At 39.0% G+C, this 19,950-nt stretch overlaps 1 protein-coding gene across 2 annotated transcripts in view; it reads left to right on the forward strand.

The window, feature by feature from the left end:
• SV2C (synaptic vesicle glycoprotein 2C) overlaps nucleotides 1-19,950 on the forward strand; it is a 120,856-nt gene that overhangs the window by 16,101 nt on the left and 84,805 nt on the right. The window contains exon 2 of one of the 2 annotated variants that reach the window (XM_054054950.1): nucleotides 13,866-14,568. In XM_054054950.1, the coding sequence (XP_053910925.1) occupies nucleotides 13,989-14,568 (580 nt within the window). In that variant the 5' untranslated portion in view covers nucleotides 13,866-13,988. Of the gene's footprint in view, nucleotides 1-13,865; nucleotides 14,569-19,950 lie in introns of those variants that run through there. The other variant, XM_054054951.1, reaches the window with a different exon arrangement.

Below are 19,950 nucleotides of genomic sequence, written 5' to 3' on the forward strand. Positions count from 1 at the left end.
TCCTTGCATATCCACTCATGGTGTAAAAAATGATGAATTGCTATAAATTCATAATCCTTGTCAATGTTCAAAGTTGTGCAGAATGAGCTCTTTCTTTTGTGTTTCTAGCATGCACTTATAGTAAACTACTGAAGATAACTATGCCGTAAAAGGTGGAACATGCTCATTCCAAATCCCACTGGCTTCAGTGTGAGCATTTTAATTAATTCTAATCCAATCCTAGAAGTTCATCCTTAATGTTCCTCGCAAACAGCCTCCTCAGGCTTGAAGAATGTCTCACTGCTTTGTGTGGCAGAACAGAAAAATGAAATCACAGAGAGATAACAGTGGCTTCATATTAAAATTTGCAGTTTGGTAGTTGAAATGCAATGTGTGTTCCCTGCATCTTGCCAGAAAGGACAACTAAGACAACATCTGTTTATAGACTAGACTTGCTACATATCCCAAAAATGAGCATTCTATTAGCCATTCTGGTAACAGTTGTAATCAGTGATCACTGATGAATAATGTCACATTTTCCAATGTGTACCTTTCTTTGGCTGTTACCAGTGCTCTTCCAGGTCATAGTTTTGGTCACAACAGGCCTCGTAGTTTTGAATATATCATTCTGCATACATAAAGCAGTTTTCAACTTTTTGGAGTGTAGAGATGCCTTCAGATTTTCCAGTGGATGTAAGGAGCCATGTGTAGAGAATTTAAGTCTGTTAGCAGTAGTTTGACTGTCTGTTTTTAGCGAGCTTTCACAGTCCTAAGAATAGCTCGCAAGTCAGGAACATACCCTCACCCTCTGTGAGGTTGCTGAGTGCCCCACCAAACCTTGATTACCCTGATAAGCCTAACCCGCACCCTCTCTGCTCATCAGGCAATGTGAGGTAGTTTTACAGCCAAGATCAGAGAAATCCAGTCTGAGATTCAGAAGCGCCAGGGGATGTCAGGAGAGAGGTACCTACGGTGTAGGTCAGGCAGAGTTGGGGTGCCCAAGCCTGAACTTAAACAGAACTCGAGTCCATAGCAGGGAATATGGGTACCTGGGCAGGGTCCCAAGGCATATGGAAGCACTTGAGGTCCTCATAGTCCATTCAAACTCTTCAAGAGGAGAAGGAAGAACCATTCAAAAGCAGGGAACTACAGGAAGGTGGTCACCTGCAGTGTTCAGTGTCAGGTGTTTTAAGAATCAGACCAAGAATTAGGCTAAGAATAAGTGGGAAGACTGAGTATGTCAATGAATTGGAGAATTGTCCGTGTCCATAAAGTGCATCCTAAGAAAAAAAACCCAAAATTTTTGTGTTATTCTGCTTTAAAATAACATAGAAATTGTTTCACAGGACAGAATTTGTTTCTGAGGTGTTTCAGCTCACCACGTCTTGTTGCTGTGTGAAGTCAAACAGAGGGAATGTAGTATTTTTTCAGGTTGGCAAGCAGATTGTTTTCAAAATAAGATGCAGGAGTCTTACTGATACTGTAAAAAGTGTTCACCAGCTCCTCTATCTTCATTTTGCTGTCTATTCTGTGCTTTCAATTAGAGAGTGCTTGTGTTTGTTCAGTTGTGCTATCCACCTCTATACGTTCTACCCAAGGGAAGAAAGCCACACTGAGGTAGAGCTCAGATTGCATAATGCACTCTGAGATATGGATAAATCCCATTTTGTCAGAGGTCTAAAATGCAGAATCTGAAAAGTTAGGGACTGCTGCATTTTCAGTACAGACTCTGTTCATCATTACATTATTTTAGTCTCATTCTGTGCTCTCTTCTCACTTATGTTATTAATTATACAAAATGAAGGCTTACGAAGTTTAGCGAACAGGTAGGGATATAGAATACAGGATCCTAAAATACTAAATTTGTGAATTAATGGAAGCCATGCATCTGCAACCACCTGAATTTATTTACTTTGAAGCTAAAGTTTTCTTTCACTTGCTGAGAAACTGCATGTGCTAAAGCACATGTGCAGTGTCCAACTTGCAATGATCATATGAGTCAGGTTAACAAACTGAAGAGGCCTAATCAAACATGTTGTCAGCGAATGACGCAGTTTGAAAAACGACAACCTCATTTTATGGGAATCTCTAAGAAGTCTTTGTTTTCCAATATGGAATAAAATTATGTAAACTATGTAAATTCTACAAATTATTGTATAATTACAAGGCAAATGTGCAACTTTTAAAATTGTAATCAGAAATTTAGCAGCAGCATTAATTCTCAGGGCGGCTAGAGCTCTCATGATTTCCTTTCTTACCCAGTTAAGGCCTGGAGGACAATGAGTCAGCCTTAATTGTGAAAAGAAAAAAAAGTAATTTCCACCTGAAACTGTTGAATTTTTCCCCAGGGAAAAGTAAATCTTTATAAGTGTGCAGAATCACCTTTTTTTTTTTTAATGCAGCAGAACCAGTGCTCTATTTGGATATCGTGTTCTATAATCTTTAATAGCTGAGGCATGTTAGAAGCAGAAGGATACTTTACTCTGATCGCAGGATTCCAGTAAAAACATTATATCTGGAACAGTACAGAAAATAGTCTTACGAAAACCCTAAAGGAATAAACAGGATGAAATAGAATTGATTAGTGTACATCGTCTGGAATATACACGCTACAGTTTTTTCAGTGAAATAATTTAGAAAGTACTCTGTTCTTTAGGAATAACAGGGAAAAGCTGGGCTGGGTGTAAAACCAAATTGATTTGTTTCCCAGAATGAACCTAGCAGTATTGGTAGTATTTGTACAAACGTGTTCAAGAAGAATTTAGATTTGCAGGTTACCTTCAAAATACAGTAACCTGTTCATTAACCGTCTTTCTATTTTATATGAGATGCCATGTTTTAAGAGGTATCATTAACTTTTAATTAGTTCAGAATGAAAAATAAAGTAGAACTATATAAATCTTTTACATTTAATTCCTACTTATATATGCAGGTTTTTGCTATTTTAAAATCTGTTTTGAAAGCACTGAAAATACATTTTGCCAAGGTACCTGTTATCTGCATAATATCGGACTGGTTTTATTACAGCTGTCTATGAATGTTCTTCCTGCCATTCTTCATTATAGCTGAGATTCCATATTGTTTAGTTTCCACGTCACAGACTCTGAAATCTGTTACTTTTTACGTGCAAGTACACTTCTTATCAACTCTGTTATTACATCATTCTGTTTAATGATCCGTTCCTGATGTGTACAGCTTTTACTTCTGTAGTTAGGCAGCTTTCTGTTCTGAGTTTGAGTTTTTTGAGCTGTTTTTTTCTTTTGTTTCTCAGATGTAGCAAGTTTATGGAAAAATGCAAGGAAGAAATTATTTACAATTCCAATACCAATCTGTTAAACGTTAATTTTAAGTCCTATTTTCAATACCTCCCACGTCTAGCTAAGCAAGTGACCTAACTTTGCTGTGCTTCAATTGCCACTGTTTCAAAAGAAGGAAGAGAAAATTTTAAAATACCCTATCTATGTAGTTTATCTAAGGTAGTAATCTAAAAGCAAATTCTTGTGCTTTTCAACATTTATAGTCTGGATGCCAGGTGCCCATAGAGCTGCTCTGTTACCACCCCTCTTCAGCTGGACAGAGGTGAGAAAACATAATGAAAGGCTAGTGGGTTGATTTAAGGACAGAGAGATCACGCAACAATTATTGTTTTGGGAAAAACAGACTCAAATCAGGCAAATTAATTTAATTTATTACCATTCAAACCAGAGTAGGATAATGAGAAATAAAAAATATATACAGAAACATCTTCTCCCCATTCCTCCCTTCTTCCCAGGCTCAGTGTTGCTCCCAATTTTCTCTGTCTCCTTCCCCTTGTAGGGGCAGGGGAATGTTAAATGAGGGTTGCAGTCAGTCCACCACCTGTTGGCATGCTGCTCCTTCCCTGTCAGGGGAAGGACACCTCACACCTTTCCCTGAGCCAGCATGAGAGTCCTCCATGAGCTGCTCCAATGTGAGTCCTTCCTGTGGGCTGCAGCTCTTCAGGAACTGCTTCAGCATAGGTCCTTTCCATCGAGTGCAGTCCCTCAGCAACAGACTGCTCCAGCCTGGGTCCTTCAAGGGGTCTTAAGTCCTAACAGCAAACCTGCTCCAGTGTGGGCTCCTCTCCACAGATCCTGCCTGGTGCCTGCTGTGATATCAGCTCTCTACAGGGTCACAGCTTCCTTTGGACACCCTGGGGTGTCCTGGGGCTCTGGCCTGGGGTCCTCCACAGGCTGCAGATGGATATCTGCTCTACTGTGGATCTCCTTGGACTGCTGGGGGGCAGCCTGTCTCACCATGGTCTACACCATGGTCTGCAAGGGACTCTCTACTCTGGCACCTGCAGCACCTCCTCCCTCTCCTTCTTATTTGACCTTGGTGTCTACAGAGGTGGTTCTCTCACATGTTATTACTCTTCACTTTGGCTGCAGTTGTGCAGCAGTTTCTTTCCTCCTTCTTAAATAGGTTATCATGGAGGTGCTACCATTGCCACTGATGGACTCAGCCTTGGCCAGTAGTGTGTCTGTCTTGGAGCTGGCTAGCACTGGCTCTTTCAGACACAGAATCAGCTTCCAGAATCTTCTCATAGAAGCCACCCAGGTAGTTCCTCCACAACTAAAACCTTGCCATGCAAACCCAATGTATTCCACTAATAGAATCGTAGGATCATAGATTGCTTTGGATTGGAAGGGACCTTAAAGATCACCTAATTCCAAACCCTCTGCCATGGGCAAGGACACCTCTCACCAGACCAGGCTGCTCAAGGCCCCATCCTACCTGGCCTTGAACATCTCCAGGGATGTGGCACCCACAACTTCCCTGGACGACCTGTTCCAGTGCCTCACCACCCTCATCAGGAAGAATTTTTTCCTAATACCTAGTCTAAATCTTCCCCCTTCCAATTTAAAGCCATTCCTCAACCTGTCACTCTCAACCTATCACTACGTGCCCTTGTGAAAAGTACCTCCCCAGCTTTCTTGTAAGCCCTTTTCAGGTACTGGAAGGTCGCTCTACTTCTCTTCTCCAGGCTAATCAATCCCAACTGTCTCAGCCTGTCCTTGAAGAGGTTCTCCAGGCCTCTGATCATGTTTGTAGCCCTCCTCTGGACCCGTTCCAACAGTTCCATATCCTTTTCACATTGGGGATTCCAGAACAAGACATAAGTCTGCAGGTGGGGTCTCACAAGAGCAGAGAGCAGAATCCCCTCCCTTGACCTACTGGTTGGTTTTATTGTGCTCTAGAACAGGCTGCCCAGGGAAGTGATTGAGTCACCATCCCTGAAGATATTTGAAAGACAGGTGGATGAAGTGCTCAGGGATATGGTTTAGTAGTGGTCAGGTACAGTTGGACTCGATTATCTCAAAGGCCTTTTCCAACCAAGCGATTCTATGATTCCATGTTTATTCTTTTACTTCCTCATTAAACCAGTGGGTATAACTGTTCCTTTCTCTGTGCTGTACGCTCTACTGGCCTAGCTTCTCTTAAACTATTTAACTAATTTACCTCACTAGAACAAAGCCACAGGAATGGGTTTCATCTTGATTTTTGCTTCAAATTTGATAATGTGTATCAGAAAAAAAAGAGGGTTTTTTTTTTTGCCTGAAAGCCTGTTGATATTAACAAAAACCCCCTCTATTTTGTCTGCCTCTAAAGGTCTTAAAGTATCACCAAACCCCTACAACTCTACTAATTATTTTCTCACAGTGATTTTGATCACAGGACTTATTCCTCCTCACTTACAGCTGGATATGTAAGCACAGAAAAATGATTTGCCAAAAGTCTCCTTAAAGCAGTACAAACCCAAAAAGCTACTGCTACGATGAAATCAGAAAAAAAATAAAACTCTGTTGAGTAAAAATCAGGGAAACTTAACTGAATTGTATGTGACAAAAATTCAAAAATGTTGTGAAAATGAATTCTGCTTTAATCAAGGGAGCAAGAGTAGAAAATGAGAGGTGCAATGTTAGGAGGTTGGCCATTCTTCACTTTATATTTGCACATCTATGCTCTAAATGTCTCTCAAAAAATATCCTGAAGGAAGGTACCACAATGCTGGTAAGTTTTGTGAGCACCACTATCCTTTTAAACAGTGACATAGATGTGTCTAATTCAGCTGGCCATCGTTAAATACACTGAGGCTTCTAAACCACTCTGATCCACTAGTCCACCTAAGGTCACAAGGATTCATCTGTGGTCCACTCTCCCTTATTAGGTTCTTTTCATGCTTTCTTCTGACCTATGAAATAGCTTTATTACTGACAGAAGAAGAAGAAGATGCTATCTAGTCTCTGGCTGTAATACTTACCGATCAGTTTAATTCCCCCACACAGCAGCAGGGTTAACAGTGTTACAAAACAGAAATTGTTGTATCTATTAATTAAATTATAGCAGCAAAGCTGCAAAGGCTATACAGTGGAGTGATCCTTTCCTTTTAATTGTTTTTAGTCAAAAACGACTTTCCTAGGAAAGGTGAATGAACAACAAATACGACATATTTTGAAAGTTATTAACTTTTACACAGTAAACTAATAACAAGGGGACAGCACATATAAAGAAAATAACTTTTTTTTTTTAATCTAATGCTGATTACTCGCTTTGCCTTATTGTACTTGAATAAAGGGGACTTTATTTGATTTTGTTGGTTTTGCAGCCAGTCTGATCCCTATCTGGCTTCTTGAAGGTGCTATTTGTTGTTTGTGCCAAACACTGAAAATTCATTCCCATTAAGAAGGCAGGACTGTTGTAATGCTCTTCCGCACTTCGGTTTTAATATGCACTTTGAACACTCTTCCATGCTTCCTGTGGATCTTTTAAATTAGTGTTTCCAGGATCTATGTTGATTGATGGTTACTGAAATGTATCAACTTGTTCAATAAATATTGACAAGAATCAAACAAGAAGAAATTACAGCTAGACTGGATGATCTAAACTAAGTTTCTTCAGTGAAAGTTAATGAGATTGCATGCTGTACCCTCACTACCTGCAATCACTATCGAATTCTTGGGAAAGTTGACATTTCATTATTTTCAAAACTTCCATTTTAAACAAACATATTTAAATATATTTCTGCACTTTTCAGATTGTCACAGTAGGAGAAAATTTTTTTCCACTTGAGCCAAGAGCTATGCCCCTTGTCATAACCACTTCTCTCAAAAATTCACTTTCTTCATTTGGATATGTTAGTACAATGTGTTTTTTTACTTCTCAGTTGTCAGAATCATAGTGAAAACTATCACCTTGCCCTTGAATAGTGAGGGAATAGCAAAAAGCAGGTGGACAAGAAAGTTTTCACTGTCAAACATAGCCAATAAAAAAAAAAAATCCCCACCAAAACCACTGCAATCATTATTTTCTTTCTTCTACTTGCCATGGCCATATTTGTGGCTGCACAGGAAGAGCCTCCTCTGAAAGTAAAGTCCCACCAGCTGTCAAGAGTGACTAAAGGTCAAAAGAGAGAAAAAGAATTTCCCTCATAATGGAGAAGACATTGGAGATAGATAGTGAGAAAAATGTATTTTACAAGGGCCTAGACTGAAGTGATATTTTACAAATAATAGCCGAAGAGTCCTGCCCTGGAAGAAAAACAATAAAATAATGCATTGTAGAAAGTCCCTACGGAATAAAATCTGCAAATGCAACAGGACAATCTTCAACCATTCAAACTGGCACTCTGCAAAAATCTGTGATGTGCAGGTAGTATGAAACAGCCGCCTTACAGATACTAGGCTGACAGATGGCACAGAACAACACTGACACTTAGGGAATATGAATGAAGGCTAAAGGATATCTTTTAGGGCAAGATTATATTGCAAGCTAGAATTAAGAACCTTTCTTTTATTCCTGGAATAGAACAGGCAAGCGTTCTTTACATTTTGGGAGAAAATACAGGGTTGCAGTCTCGGCTTCCACTGGGAATAATTTACCAAAAAGAATCAGCTTTCTATGCTGCCCGCTTTCTGCTATGCCTGCGGGACTGGAGTTCCAAGACTCTTCTCAGTTCTGAGCTAATATGATCTGCAAAGTCCTTCCTTCTCTGCTGGTGGTTTATATTGGCCTCTTCATGGGCATTAAGTTGTTGTGGTCGACAAACCTTGGTAAGAGAGCGGTTCTTTCTTGGCATAATGCTGAAAGATATGTTATCACTCCAGTTTTTAACCCATAAAGCCTTCCAGGCAGTCTGCTATTTTCTCAAAGCATGTATTCTTTCTTTTTCATCTTTAACACCTGCTACATTTTATTGACTATGAAAAATTGGGGGAAATTTTTTTCTTTTAGAACTCCATAGTTCTTATTTCCTAGATTTTTATGTTGCTACATTTTCAGTATGGCAACAGCTGAACTTTCTACTTCAATTTTATTTCTTTTTTTCACAAGTTTGATATCAGGATGATGCTAGTTCTAAGAATCTCAGGCACTCATGTTAACCTGTTCCTCCTTCAGTGAAAGTTATTTGTATTGTCTCCTTTAAGCAAAAAAAAATGGCAATCTGCATAAAGTGTTTCCCGTGACTGAAAGTCCATTTCCTTATTGGTATTTAACCAGCATCCTTGCCAAAATACCTCATGAAAATGGATTAATATTAAAACCAAGAATGACATACTAAGCTTTCCTAACAAGGGACTGCCTCAGCTGTGGGAATGTGAGAAGAAACTGAGCATTCATCAACTTGAGGTAAATAGAGAGGTGTACAAAGAATAATTCCAAGTATATAGCAAAATGAAATGAGCGTGAGTGGAGAACACAAAATACATCAGTGCATCCAGATTTTAAATAGTTTATTTACACAGGTATAGAATCGTTAAATCACTTGGTTGGAAAAGACCTTTGAGATCATTGAGTACAACTGTACCTGACCTCTACTAAACCATATGCCTGAGCACTTCATCTACCCATCTTTTGAATACCTCCAAGGACGGTGACTCAATCACCTCCCTGGGCTGCCTCTGCCAATGCCTGATAAACATTTCAGTGAAGAAATATTTCCTGTTGTCTAATCTGAACCTCTTCTGGTGCAACTTGAGACCATTTCATATCGTCCTATTGCTTGTTACTTTGGAGAACAGACCAACACCCGCCTCACTACAACCTCCATTCAGATAGTTGTAGACAGTGAGGGAACGGAGAGACTGTGGTGTACTGTGAAACTCCTGCCTCTGCTGAGCTCAGGATCTTTGACGTGTACTAGATTAATGAATTCCCAGGTTCATCTTGTGTACAAATTTTGTGACTGCACTGAGGATGAATAGTGAAAACTGCTGGTACAGGACAAGTGGTGCGAATGCCATCTGAACTGAGAGAGGGTTGGGGATGGCCACTGTTGGTGGCACTGCAGCCTAACAATGACTTACATGGATTTGGCAAGTGCAGCCTGAGATAAAACAGTTGCAGCCTGGGTGTGTAATCTTTGACTTGAGAGAAATCAAATTTACTTATACTACAGAAGCTTATCTTTTAATCTGCTAACATTGCCTGAAAAGAATCCCATTCTTGCCAGCTTTGGTGCCAGCTCATATTTATTATACATAAAAAAATACCTTTATAAACATTAGTATAGTACCTCTATACATAAATAACTCTTATTGAGGTATCTACTCCTTATCGGGGCATACTGAAGCAAGTTGTGCCATGAAATAATAAAAGAACAGCTCTTCTAGAACTTCTTTCTGTGTGAAGAGATGGGGAGGAAATTTGCAGGTATCTTGGTAAATTCCATGACAAGTTGTAACTCTGCGTGTGGCTCAGGACTGTGGTAACTTGACGAACTGCATCTTTTGTGTTATTTGAACTGTACCATGTAAAAATTCTTGGAGAGTTTTACTAAAATTTGAATACTATTATTATTTTTTCTCACAGCAATGCATAATACATTTCTGGTTTTTCTTAGACTTTTTTTTTTTTTCATTGCTGAGAGCACATACAAGAAAATAGCATCTTATGTTTTTTGTTTATATATATCAGGTGCCTCTTCTTTACCTGGAAGTAAAATCATTTGACACATCAGAGTAGTATATTTGGAAGTAGTTATGATCTAGAAGAAGATTATACCTTCACATGAAGAATAACTTGGAGCAACAGATAAACTCAGAGGAACTTATACGTTTGTATCTGTGCTAAGGTCACCGATAGTAAAAAATGAAGGTAGAAAAGCAGAAATCAAACCAGAATCAAAATATTGAGTAAAATGTGCATTTAGAAAGGCATCAACTCAAATAAGAAATGGTTTTTAGTATTTTCTTTTTCTTTGAAAAGGAATTACAGATTCAAAAGAAAAGCAGGAAAGATGTCATACTGAAAGATACATACTGAAATGCCATAACTCCATTTGACTGTGACTTTCAGGCCTATTCTAAACAAAAAATACTGTCTGAAGATATGCATATAGTTAATAATGTGTCATTAGTCTTCATTGAGTCTTCTCATGGGTTATATTAAGAAGATGTGAGACTTCGTGGAAATGAGTTTTTTGACATCTCATAGACTTACATCTTCATGGGACCTTACCACTTTAGTTTGTAATGTTTGACTTTCATTTCAGATGTAGCACAGTAAGTACAAAGTGGAAACTATATTGGAATTTTAAAAGAATGGAAAAGTTTAAACATTAGAGTAAACAATTTTTTTTTTTGAGAGTGTACATTTGAGTATTTGGGGAAAAAAAATTGGTAGCTATGACTTGGAAGACTATTTTTATTTCCAGTGAAATCACTATTTTTCTAGGGGCTTTTTTGTTTTGTTTTGGTTTTTTTATTGTTTGTTTTCTTTTTAGTGGAAGCAATTTAATAGGAGTATGATATTTATTTTAGTGAAAATGAGCAAGTTTGTTGCGTATAATTGATATAATTTGGTTTATACCAATATAAATTGGTATAAACATGAGCATACGGCTAGACTGCCTTTGCTGCTTTCTGCTACTCAGGTAGTCATTAATCCTTACTCCTTCAGAACTTCCAGTTACTTTCTTGTAGTCACTCAGTCCGATGTAATTAAAAGGGTGGGGAGCTATCACGCATGGGCTGCAAATAATTCCTCTTTGTACTTACTGCCTTTAAGGCAGGGATTTCAGTACATTGAGAAAGAAAATCTGTTTAAAAGGACAGTGTTCAAATTAGGTGTGCTGCTTGGGAACTTAGGCAAGATAAAGAGAAATTTCTGATTTCATACCCAGTATATCTTTCTGTCTGCCCAGATGGGAATTTGACTTGATCTGTGCAGAGGTTTTTGCTGGTGGAGTTACGACTTTAATGAGTTTGAACAGATGTAATTCCGTATTTACATACCTGGTCTATCCTAAACTACAGTGCAAGCTCTGTTGCTTTTGCAAATTCGTGCTTATAGAGTCCGCTGGACTCATCAAGAAGGTGTACTATGGCAGTGCAAACCACAGTTTTGCTAGTGTTAGTACTTCACTTTCATTCAATATTCCTAAATTCCTGCTGTCTTCCCTCTGTAAATATATCTTACAGTAAAATGGAATTTGATAACTAAAAATCTTTGAAAGAAGACTATTTACTCCCTGGAAGTGTTCAAGGCCGGGTTGGATGGGGCCTTGAGCAGCCTGGTCTAGTGAGAGTTGTCCCTGCCCATGGCTGAGGGGTTGAAACTCGGTGGTCTTTAAGGTCCCTTCCAACCCAAACTATTCTACCATTCTATGAAAAAAACCCAATAAACTAAGAATGACGGAAGTTCAGAATTAAGTTTAAATAGGGCACATGCACACTCTAAAATTACCTACAGCAGTAAAAATCTAAGAATATTTTGTAATCATTAACCCTCAGAAGAGTACCTCTTAGAATTCTTGAAGTTCTTGGAAGTATTTGTAGGAGGGTAAAGACCAGGTTAATGTTTTCATGCATTTTAGATTCAATAACTCCTAGTGGATACTGTAGTCACACAGAGGTAACAGGAAGGCTCAGACGCCTAATTCAGTACTCGAAGAAGAACTTCTAAGGTGCACCTTGAAAACTGAAAACTTGTAATTAGAGAAATTGCCTTAGCATAAAAAATTCACCAGGATGACCTACTTAGGGGGATAATCATGTACCTAAAATCAGGCTACAGTTTTCAGTCACAAATATTACATCCTGGCTTTTTTAAAGCTGCATTTCTCTTGCAGAAAATTCTTCAGTTTCCGTTGAATGGTTGAACAGCACCACTATGTCTGATCTCTTTGAGAAAAGTATAGAGAGTTTGAAATTAATCTAGAGGAAGGAAGTAAATGTAAAGACATATTCCACTGTAGGTGAATTTATAAAGTCATCATAAAAAAAAGTTGGGAAATATATTTTAGCTTCTTAAGATGTAGTACCTGCATGTTTGTGTGATTTTATCAGAAAAATAAATGTCTGGGTTTTTTTATCAGAAGTACATGATGTCCTTAATTTATCTAATACGGACTGTAACTCTTTGTATTCCTCAAAATAGTGTCAGTCTTAAAACTGATGTCTGGAACGTACTTCTAGGGACAGCATTTACAACTGAATGAGTAAAGGACAGCTTCTTAAAACACTACTATGTACTTCTCCCATGGACCTCAGGGGGTAGCTCGCACTGTTTTAGCACAGGGAACAGGATTTGTATCAGAAATTTCCAGCCATTTATTCTTACTCCTGCATTAGATCTTACTGTGTCCTACTGCAGCCTTTTCTGAGGTTATGCTGGAAAAAAGATCATTAAAACAATCATGATGAAAAATCACCTTTTCCCAAAGCTGGGAGTAGGTGTTTTTTTCTTAGAAGCATGGACACAGGAATTTTAGCCTGCTTTCTCCCAGAGGTGAGGCTTTTGCAATCCTATTGCAGTCCCCAAATTAACCCCCGTCACCTTAACTTTAACCACGTGAGTATAGCTGCAGTTTTCTAATTAATTTCAACTCTTCTAACTGTGGACTGTGTCAGAAAAGAATCCTCCATTTCTTCTCTCTCTCTAATTGCATATTACTGTCATTTCTTTCTGCTGCCATTTCTGCCCCTACTGATCACGCAGATATGTGATGAGCAAATTGCCTTGCTGATATGCCGGAAAACTACCCAGAAAAGAAGGGAATACTTAGTCTTCAGTCAAACAATCAATCTGCTCCTCTGTCTGCATTTGTGCCTCCAGGGCTGTATAAAGGAAGAGATGGCAGGGGAGCAGGGAGGAGGCTAGATCAAGATGTCTTGCTGCTTTTACGCAGCAAACTGGATTTGTGTGAGCTCATTCACCTCACTCTGGGGTGAAGTAGGTGAGGTTATACAGTTGCTCCAGACTGCCTCTACTGTCACTGTGGACAGAGGAGAGAAGGATGTTTCTGTCTGTGATTTAAGTAGTGGAAATCTCCAAAGTGCGAAAGTGATACCACTTCCATCCACCCAGCTCCCTGTCATGATTTTTTTAGGGTGGGACTACATATTGCTAAGACTTAGTGTGAATGCACTGTGAATGCATTGGACAAGCTCAGTCAGCTTTGAGACACTGGTACAGGTCTCAGGAATATTAATTCCTTACAAGATTTACATATGTGGCGGTCAGGACAGACATTTCATGGTAACTCATTGAGAGTAATATGAATATTTGTAGCCTTTTATTACACAGCAGGGAGGTCAAACGGGGAAAGACACTGCAGAGAGAGTCAATATGAAGTATGGTGCATAGAATTGCTCGTTTTCTCTCTGAGTAAAGCTTGCTATCCATTGAAACACTAGACTGCAATAAATTTCATTCAGTAAACTGGTAGAGATATTAGATTTCCCTTCAGAGTGTTTTCCTTGTAACAAGGGATATTTGCATCTCTGAAGAAAAAAAACAGGTTTGTGTATTTGAATCCCTGTACTGTGGTGTTCAGGAAACAAAGACTGATATGGTACCATATCAGTGTGAAGAAGCACATAAGATGGAGCAAAGTGTAAACTTTTTTCTCTCATATTTTGCAGGTTGAATATTACAGCTTCACATGTACTTGGGCTTTTCCTACTGATTTCCAACACACAATACGTATTCTAAAGTTATTCAGCAGGTCCCTCTGCAGCATCACGTCAATTGGTCCTTGATACAAGATGGAGGAGACATACAAAGATAGGACTTCATTAGTGAAAGGGGCAAAAGATATTGCCAAAGAGGTGAAGAGGCAAGCGGTAAAAAAAGTGAATAAAGCTGTTGACAAAGCTCAGGATGGCTATACACAGAGGTCCTACAACCGATTCCAGGACGAGGAAGATGACGATGATTACTATGTCCAAGGAGGAAATTACAGTGTAGGAGCTAATGATGATGAAGGGTCAAGTGAAGCAACTGAAGGACATGATGAAGATGATGAAATTTATGAAGGGGAGTATCAGGGAATCCCCAACATGGGGCAGGGCAAGGATGGTGTGGTGGCCTTAGGTCAGCCTATGCGTGATGAATACAAGGATCGTCATGAACTGGAAATGGAGAGGAAAGCTGATGAAGAAGAGTTAGCACAGCAGTATGAACTGATAATACAAGAATGTGGCCATGGTCGTTTCCAGTGGGCCCTCTTCTTTGTGTTGGGAATGGCCCTAATGGCTGATGGGGTTGAAGTTTTTGTAGTTGGATTTGTGTTGCCCAGTGCTGAAACAGATATGTGTATACCTAATTCTGGATCAGGTTGGCTTGGTGAGTAAAATTTTTACTTTGTCCTTGTGCTATTAGAAATGTTGCTTACAGTATGCTTAAATATGTATTTGTCAATGGTGATGCATATGTAACGATATATTTGTTTAGAATATAAATAAGTAATCCACAAGGTGCACTAATAGCTAATATGGATTTAATGAACACTACAATTTTAGTTTTTACGTAATTGTTTTCTTTTTCAGTTAGTAAGCATAAATAAATCACTAAGTGGAAGATTGCACAGTAAAACTCAAGAGGAGAGAGATATATTTTGTTCTTTTGTTCTTGAATACAAGAGCAGACATCCAGATGAACTAATAAAAAAAATAAAGCGCACCACAGATGGAATATCGGAGTTCTGCAGGATTTGTAATAAAAAGGAGGTGGTATAACTGTCCATCAGTATTGCCATACTGTGTGGGAGCCTTCCCAAGGGTGAGGCAGAATGCAATCTGGGAAATGCAGGAAATAATTAACTGTTTTTCACTCCTTTTATCCTAATGTCTGTCCTCTAGCCATTAAGGAAGCACAATGTTTATTTTGAGTCTAGGGGACAGAAGGCAGCAGGACAAATGACTGAATGTGAGCGTGGATTATGCTACTTGTGTCTGTTTAGTTGATAGGGATAGACTATGTCTCACGCTGTTGCCTCTTCCCTCCTGTGGCATGGCAAATCAGCAGGCTGAGACACCCCTGTGTGACTTGGTGAAAGCAGTAGCACTGCAAGTGGATCTGTCCTTTCCTTCCCTGTCTTTGCTGAGGTGCGGCAGACAAAGCAAGGCTCTCATGGGAACAAGGCTGTGCGGAAAGGGTGTAGAAATAGTTCTTTGAGGAAAATGATAGGTAGAAGTGTGAGATGGGGCAGCAAATGCTATATGCATATGTATAAGGGACTTGGGCCTGAAGTACCCAGACTACTACAGAAAAGGAGGGTTTCTAATAAAATATTTAGGAACCTTTGTTGTCCAGACGTATTGTTTGTTCCCTGCATCTTTACAGCCAATGGTTCTGTTGCAACCGTGTCATTTTAACTTTATTCTTTTGCCCTCTCTCAATTAGAAGTACCCTGAGATACCCATTGCATCTAAATTAGATTCAGCATTTTAAACAGCACAAAGCCATTTGTGCTATTTAAATAACTCATAACCTTTCTCAGTAGACCATTAAGCCCATGACAGGTTGGATGCTTGCCATATCGATACTAGCATTTTGGCTCTGTAGGTTTCAATAAAGTGGACTGTAGTCACTCTCGTTTATCTAGCTGCGCCTCCCTGCATGTGAGAGGATCATGAGTAGAAACAAGAGCCGAGTTCTTAGATGACTGGGTCTCTTGAGGCATTCCTAGCCACCTGATTGTTTGTTGTTAGAAATTAGCTACCACACCTGTTTCTACAGTGCAGTGATCGAACTTCTAATAAAAGAAGTCGAATTATCTAAGTTTTTATGGTTAAAAAGGCTGCATGCAAATATTTGTCATGCTTGGAACCGTGAGTTTTCAGACCTACTTCTTGCAGAAAGAAGAGAAAACAAAACAAAAGTTATCTCAGATAAATGATACTGTGTCAATGCAGATAATAGCAGTGAATACATTTTATAAAAGCAATGTACTCCCAAGTTGCTTTTACTGTGATTTTGTTAGCAGGACTTGACCATTGAGGACATCTTTGAACTCTACTAATCAATTTTTATAATTCCTCTATTTCTGGAACAAAAATGATGGACCTCAACTCCATTTTTTAATTACTAATAGTCCTGGCTTTTTTTACCACAGGCGTCCTCCAAACAAATTGAATGGTCGAAGTTGTCTTTGTTCTGCAGGATGATAACAATGTAAGAGTAGCCATCAAACCTCTCTGCAGCTAATTCATACGGGGTTAAGGAAAACAGCAAAGTTATGCAACACTAAGAGGGAGCTTCATGATGTCCACACGTTCAGTATATAACATATGCAGTTCCTTCCACTTACACTAAATGCTAAATTGGAAAATGAAGCTTTTAATAATCAAGACATTCTGAACACTTTAATACTCATGGCTTCTCTGCTGGTCAAGTTATGAGCATGGAAAGCATGGCAATAATTATTTTTCCTTGTTATATCTGCTATATAGAATTGAAGTTTGGGTGCAAATACACTGTATTTTCTAAAAGTAGTATTTCATTTAAAAAGTTGCAGTAAACATTATGGAGATGTCTGGAATTGGGAGTGGAGAGTATTGTCCCTGCAGTAGCAGGTGATCTTGGGGATTTGCAGCCACCTGTTAAGTTCTGACCTATGTCAAGAGGAGGATTGAAGATTTCCATGTCTCTAGACATTTGTGGTGCTATCTTGAGAAACATTAGAATGACTTGGTCTTAACTAAAAATCAGTGCAGAAGCTCTTAGATACCTCAAAGAGACATGTGTATATGTATATAAGTGATACTTTCTGGCAAAATTAAGGAAACAACTCTGGAAGATTTGGATGTGCAAACAGTGTACTCTCATGTCTAAAATATACAAGTTGTAATGGATATCCCCTTATCTTCCTTTTGTAAAAACATACCACTAGCCTCTGTATTGTAGCAGCAACAAACAAATAATTCTATGCTAATAATTTAATGTATAAAAGTGGGAAAGAACAGAGATAAGCAGTGAATTTCCAAGAGAGTATCAAAGAGTGGTTTTATCAACAATTTCACAAAAATCATATTATTTGCCCATTGCTAATAGAAATATATCGTAGGCTGCAATCTGTCAGTACACTGATGAACTTATTGTTTACAGTCAGTCTAGATATACAGCCTTTGCAGACAGCATAAATTTCCAGTGATACTAAATATTCTTCGTGGCATTGAATGTTTAGTGGAAGCATTTTATATGATCCTACCTAGGCCCTCACAGTCATGCACTTCAATTACTTTCCCATTGTGATTTCACATCAATTATATCCTAACTGGAGTCTTCCAGACAGCATAATTCTTTTTCATTATAATAATTCCATAATCCAGAGGGCTTTAATGTTGTTAGAATACTAAAGACATGGGGCCAGTGGAAGGAGTTATAAGGTGGGATTGATGCACATGCATAATATTTATTTTCCAGGCAATTGTCTAGACTGTTAAGAAACCACACTAAGAACATCTTAATTTGCCATCGAAAAAACACTCATTGAGTCAGTTGTAAAAACTGATTTCTCATACATCATGCTGTGGTGGTTTACTACAGAACACCAGCTAATTAAAAGCATGTGACAGTATTCATAGAGCCTCCCTGTTGAAATTTTTTAATTTACTTGCACTAGGAAAATATCTCAAATTCCCTCCCTATTGACCCTTGTATGAACTTGAGGTCACTGTTGATTGATCACCAGCAGCACTTCAGAGTCCATGACGTTACATGATAAAAGTGCTGATTAGAATAACAAACTGGTTTCATGGTGCCTTTTAAGTTAAATTAAAAGAAAAATGGTTTTTTTTCATCTCCAAACATTTTTTTTTTAAAAAATAGGGAAGTCTACTTGCTTAAATTCTTCTAAGAGTAAAGTGATGTGTCACTAAGCATGAGGGAAAGGCATCCTTTCCCTGCACTATAACCTGGCTATTGTCAACAGCTGCATGTATGTGGATCCGTGTTGACCACTTGAGTTCTGGCACCAATGAGGAAGGACTGTACTTTCATGAGACAGGTTCATCAGGTAGGCTCAGGCCTAAAGATGTTTTAACCCTTTTTCTGTGTGCATTTTATCCCTTTGGGGATTTTTATGACACTTAGAACTGGATTGAGTTTGGATTAATTCTCTAGGCTCTGATTTGGTATAGTTTTCTTCATAACTTTTTTCCACATCTTTGCATGCAGGTTGTTCTTAAGTTTTAAATTTTGTTTCCATAAAATTTAAATGATGGTCTTTTCTTTCCTCAGCATCACTATGTATTACATCTGAAATGTGAGGGGGCTGGAGAACAAGTCTTAGGAGGAGAGGCTGAGGGAACTGGGGTTGTTTAGCCTGGAGAAGAGGAGGCTGAGGGGAGACCTTATTGCTCTCTATAACTACCTGAAAGGAGGTTGTGGAGAGCAGAGAGCTGGCTTCTTCTCCCAAGTGACAGAGGACAGGACAAGAGGGAATGGCCTGAAGCTCTGCCAGAGGAGGTTCAGGCTGGACATCAGGAAAAAGTTTTCACGGAAAGGGTCATTGGGCACTGGCAGAGGCTGCCCAGGGAGGTGCTTGAGTCACCTTCCCTGGAGGTGTTTAAGGGACAGGTGGGTAAGGTGCTGAGGGGCATGGTTTAGGGAGTGTTAGTGGTTGGACTCGATCCAGTGGGTCCCTTCCAACCTAGTGATTCTGTGATTCTGTGAAATAATGAAGCATTTTTTCCCCTAACCTAGGCAAAGCTAGCCTTTCCCAGCTACATGTGTTCATGATGCCACTGCTGACCATCTTCTGACTGATCTTCCCATGAAACCTCTTAAGTTCTGACTTTCGTGTTCTAGACTCTTGACAGCTGCACTGCTGTTACCATTACTTGCAAAGAGTACAGGCTTACCTCTTCTTGGTTGGACCACAAAGGCATTCCTTGTAGCCCCAGCTGGCACATTTTTCAGACAGGTATCTCCAACCCTTTTCTGTACTTTTTCACCTCAGCATTAAGAAAAACGTCATATCAAGGTCTCAGGGTGAAGTGGTTATCTACTGTAAACATCTCTTTTTGCATTCATGCCAACAAAAGCTTACAATATGTTAGTCACCCATATGCTCTGCCACCCTTTGCGGAGGCCAGTTGTTCCTCATTTCTTCCTCACAGTCTCTCTGATCTGTTTTTGGATCCACGTATCATCCTCCGAATGACGTTTAGATTGAATGATCTCTTGAGTATGAATAGGCTTTTTTTGTTCTGTGTTAATTAACATTGTGTTAAGCAATGTGTTAACCAAGTCCCTGTTAAGGTCTTGCAGTACAGTAACAGAACCAGAAATAGTCTTCATAAGTAAAACATACTCTTAGTTGTTTAGCCATACATTTTCTTCCATCTTAAAAAACTCAAATATAATACATAATATTTATAGGATGAAGAGCGTCAGAGGTGATAACTAGTCTGAAGAAGGCTTAGGGCAATGAGATCTAGCTCTGAATGTAAACCTACTTTTAGAAGGAGTTTGGACTGTAGCTCTCCAAAGGTTCCTCCCAATCCAAGTTTTTCTGAGTAAATAAATAAATTTTAAAATAATGCTCTGTAAACATGCATCACATCCAGCTTCCTATAAATAAAAGATACATTCCAGTTGCTATGCTTGACTAAATTTTTAAAGGGAAGGGTGTTCTGAACTCATGGGTTGTAAACTGGCTTACTGGCTTAATCATGAACTAGAGTCTTAATTTTTGGGGCAAGATCATAGAATCATAAGATG

The sequence above is a fragment of the Cuculus canorus genome, chromosome Z (genome assembly GCF_017976375.1).
Source record: "Cuculus canorus isolate bCucCan1 chromosome Z, bCucCan1.pri, whole genome shotgun sequence".
In the NCBI taxonomy this organism is placed as follows: domain Eukaryota; kingdom Metazoa; phylum Chordata; class Aves; order Cuculiformes; family Cuculidae; genus Cuculus; species Cuculus canorus.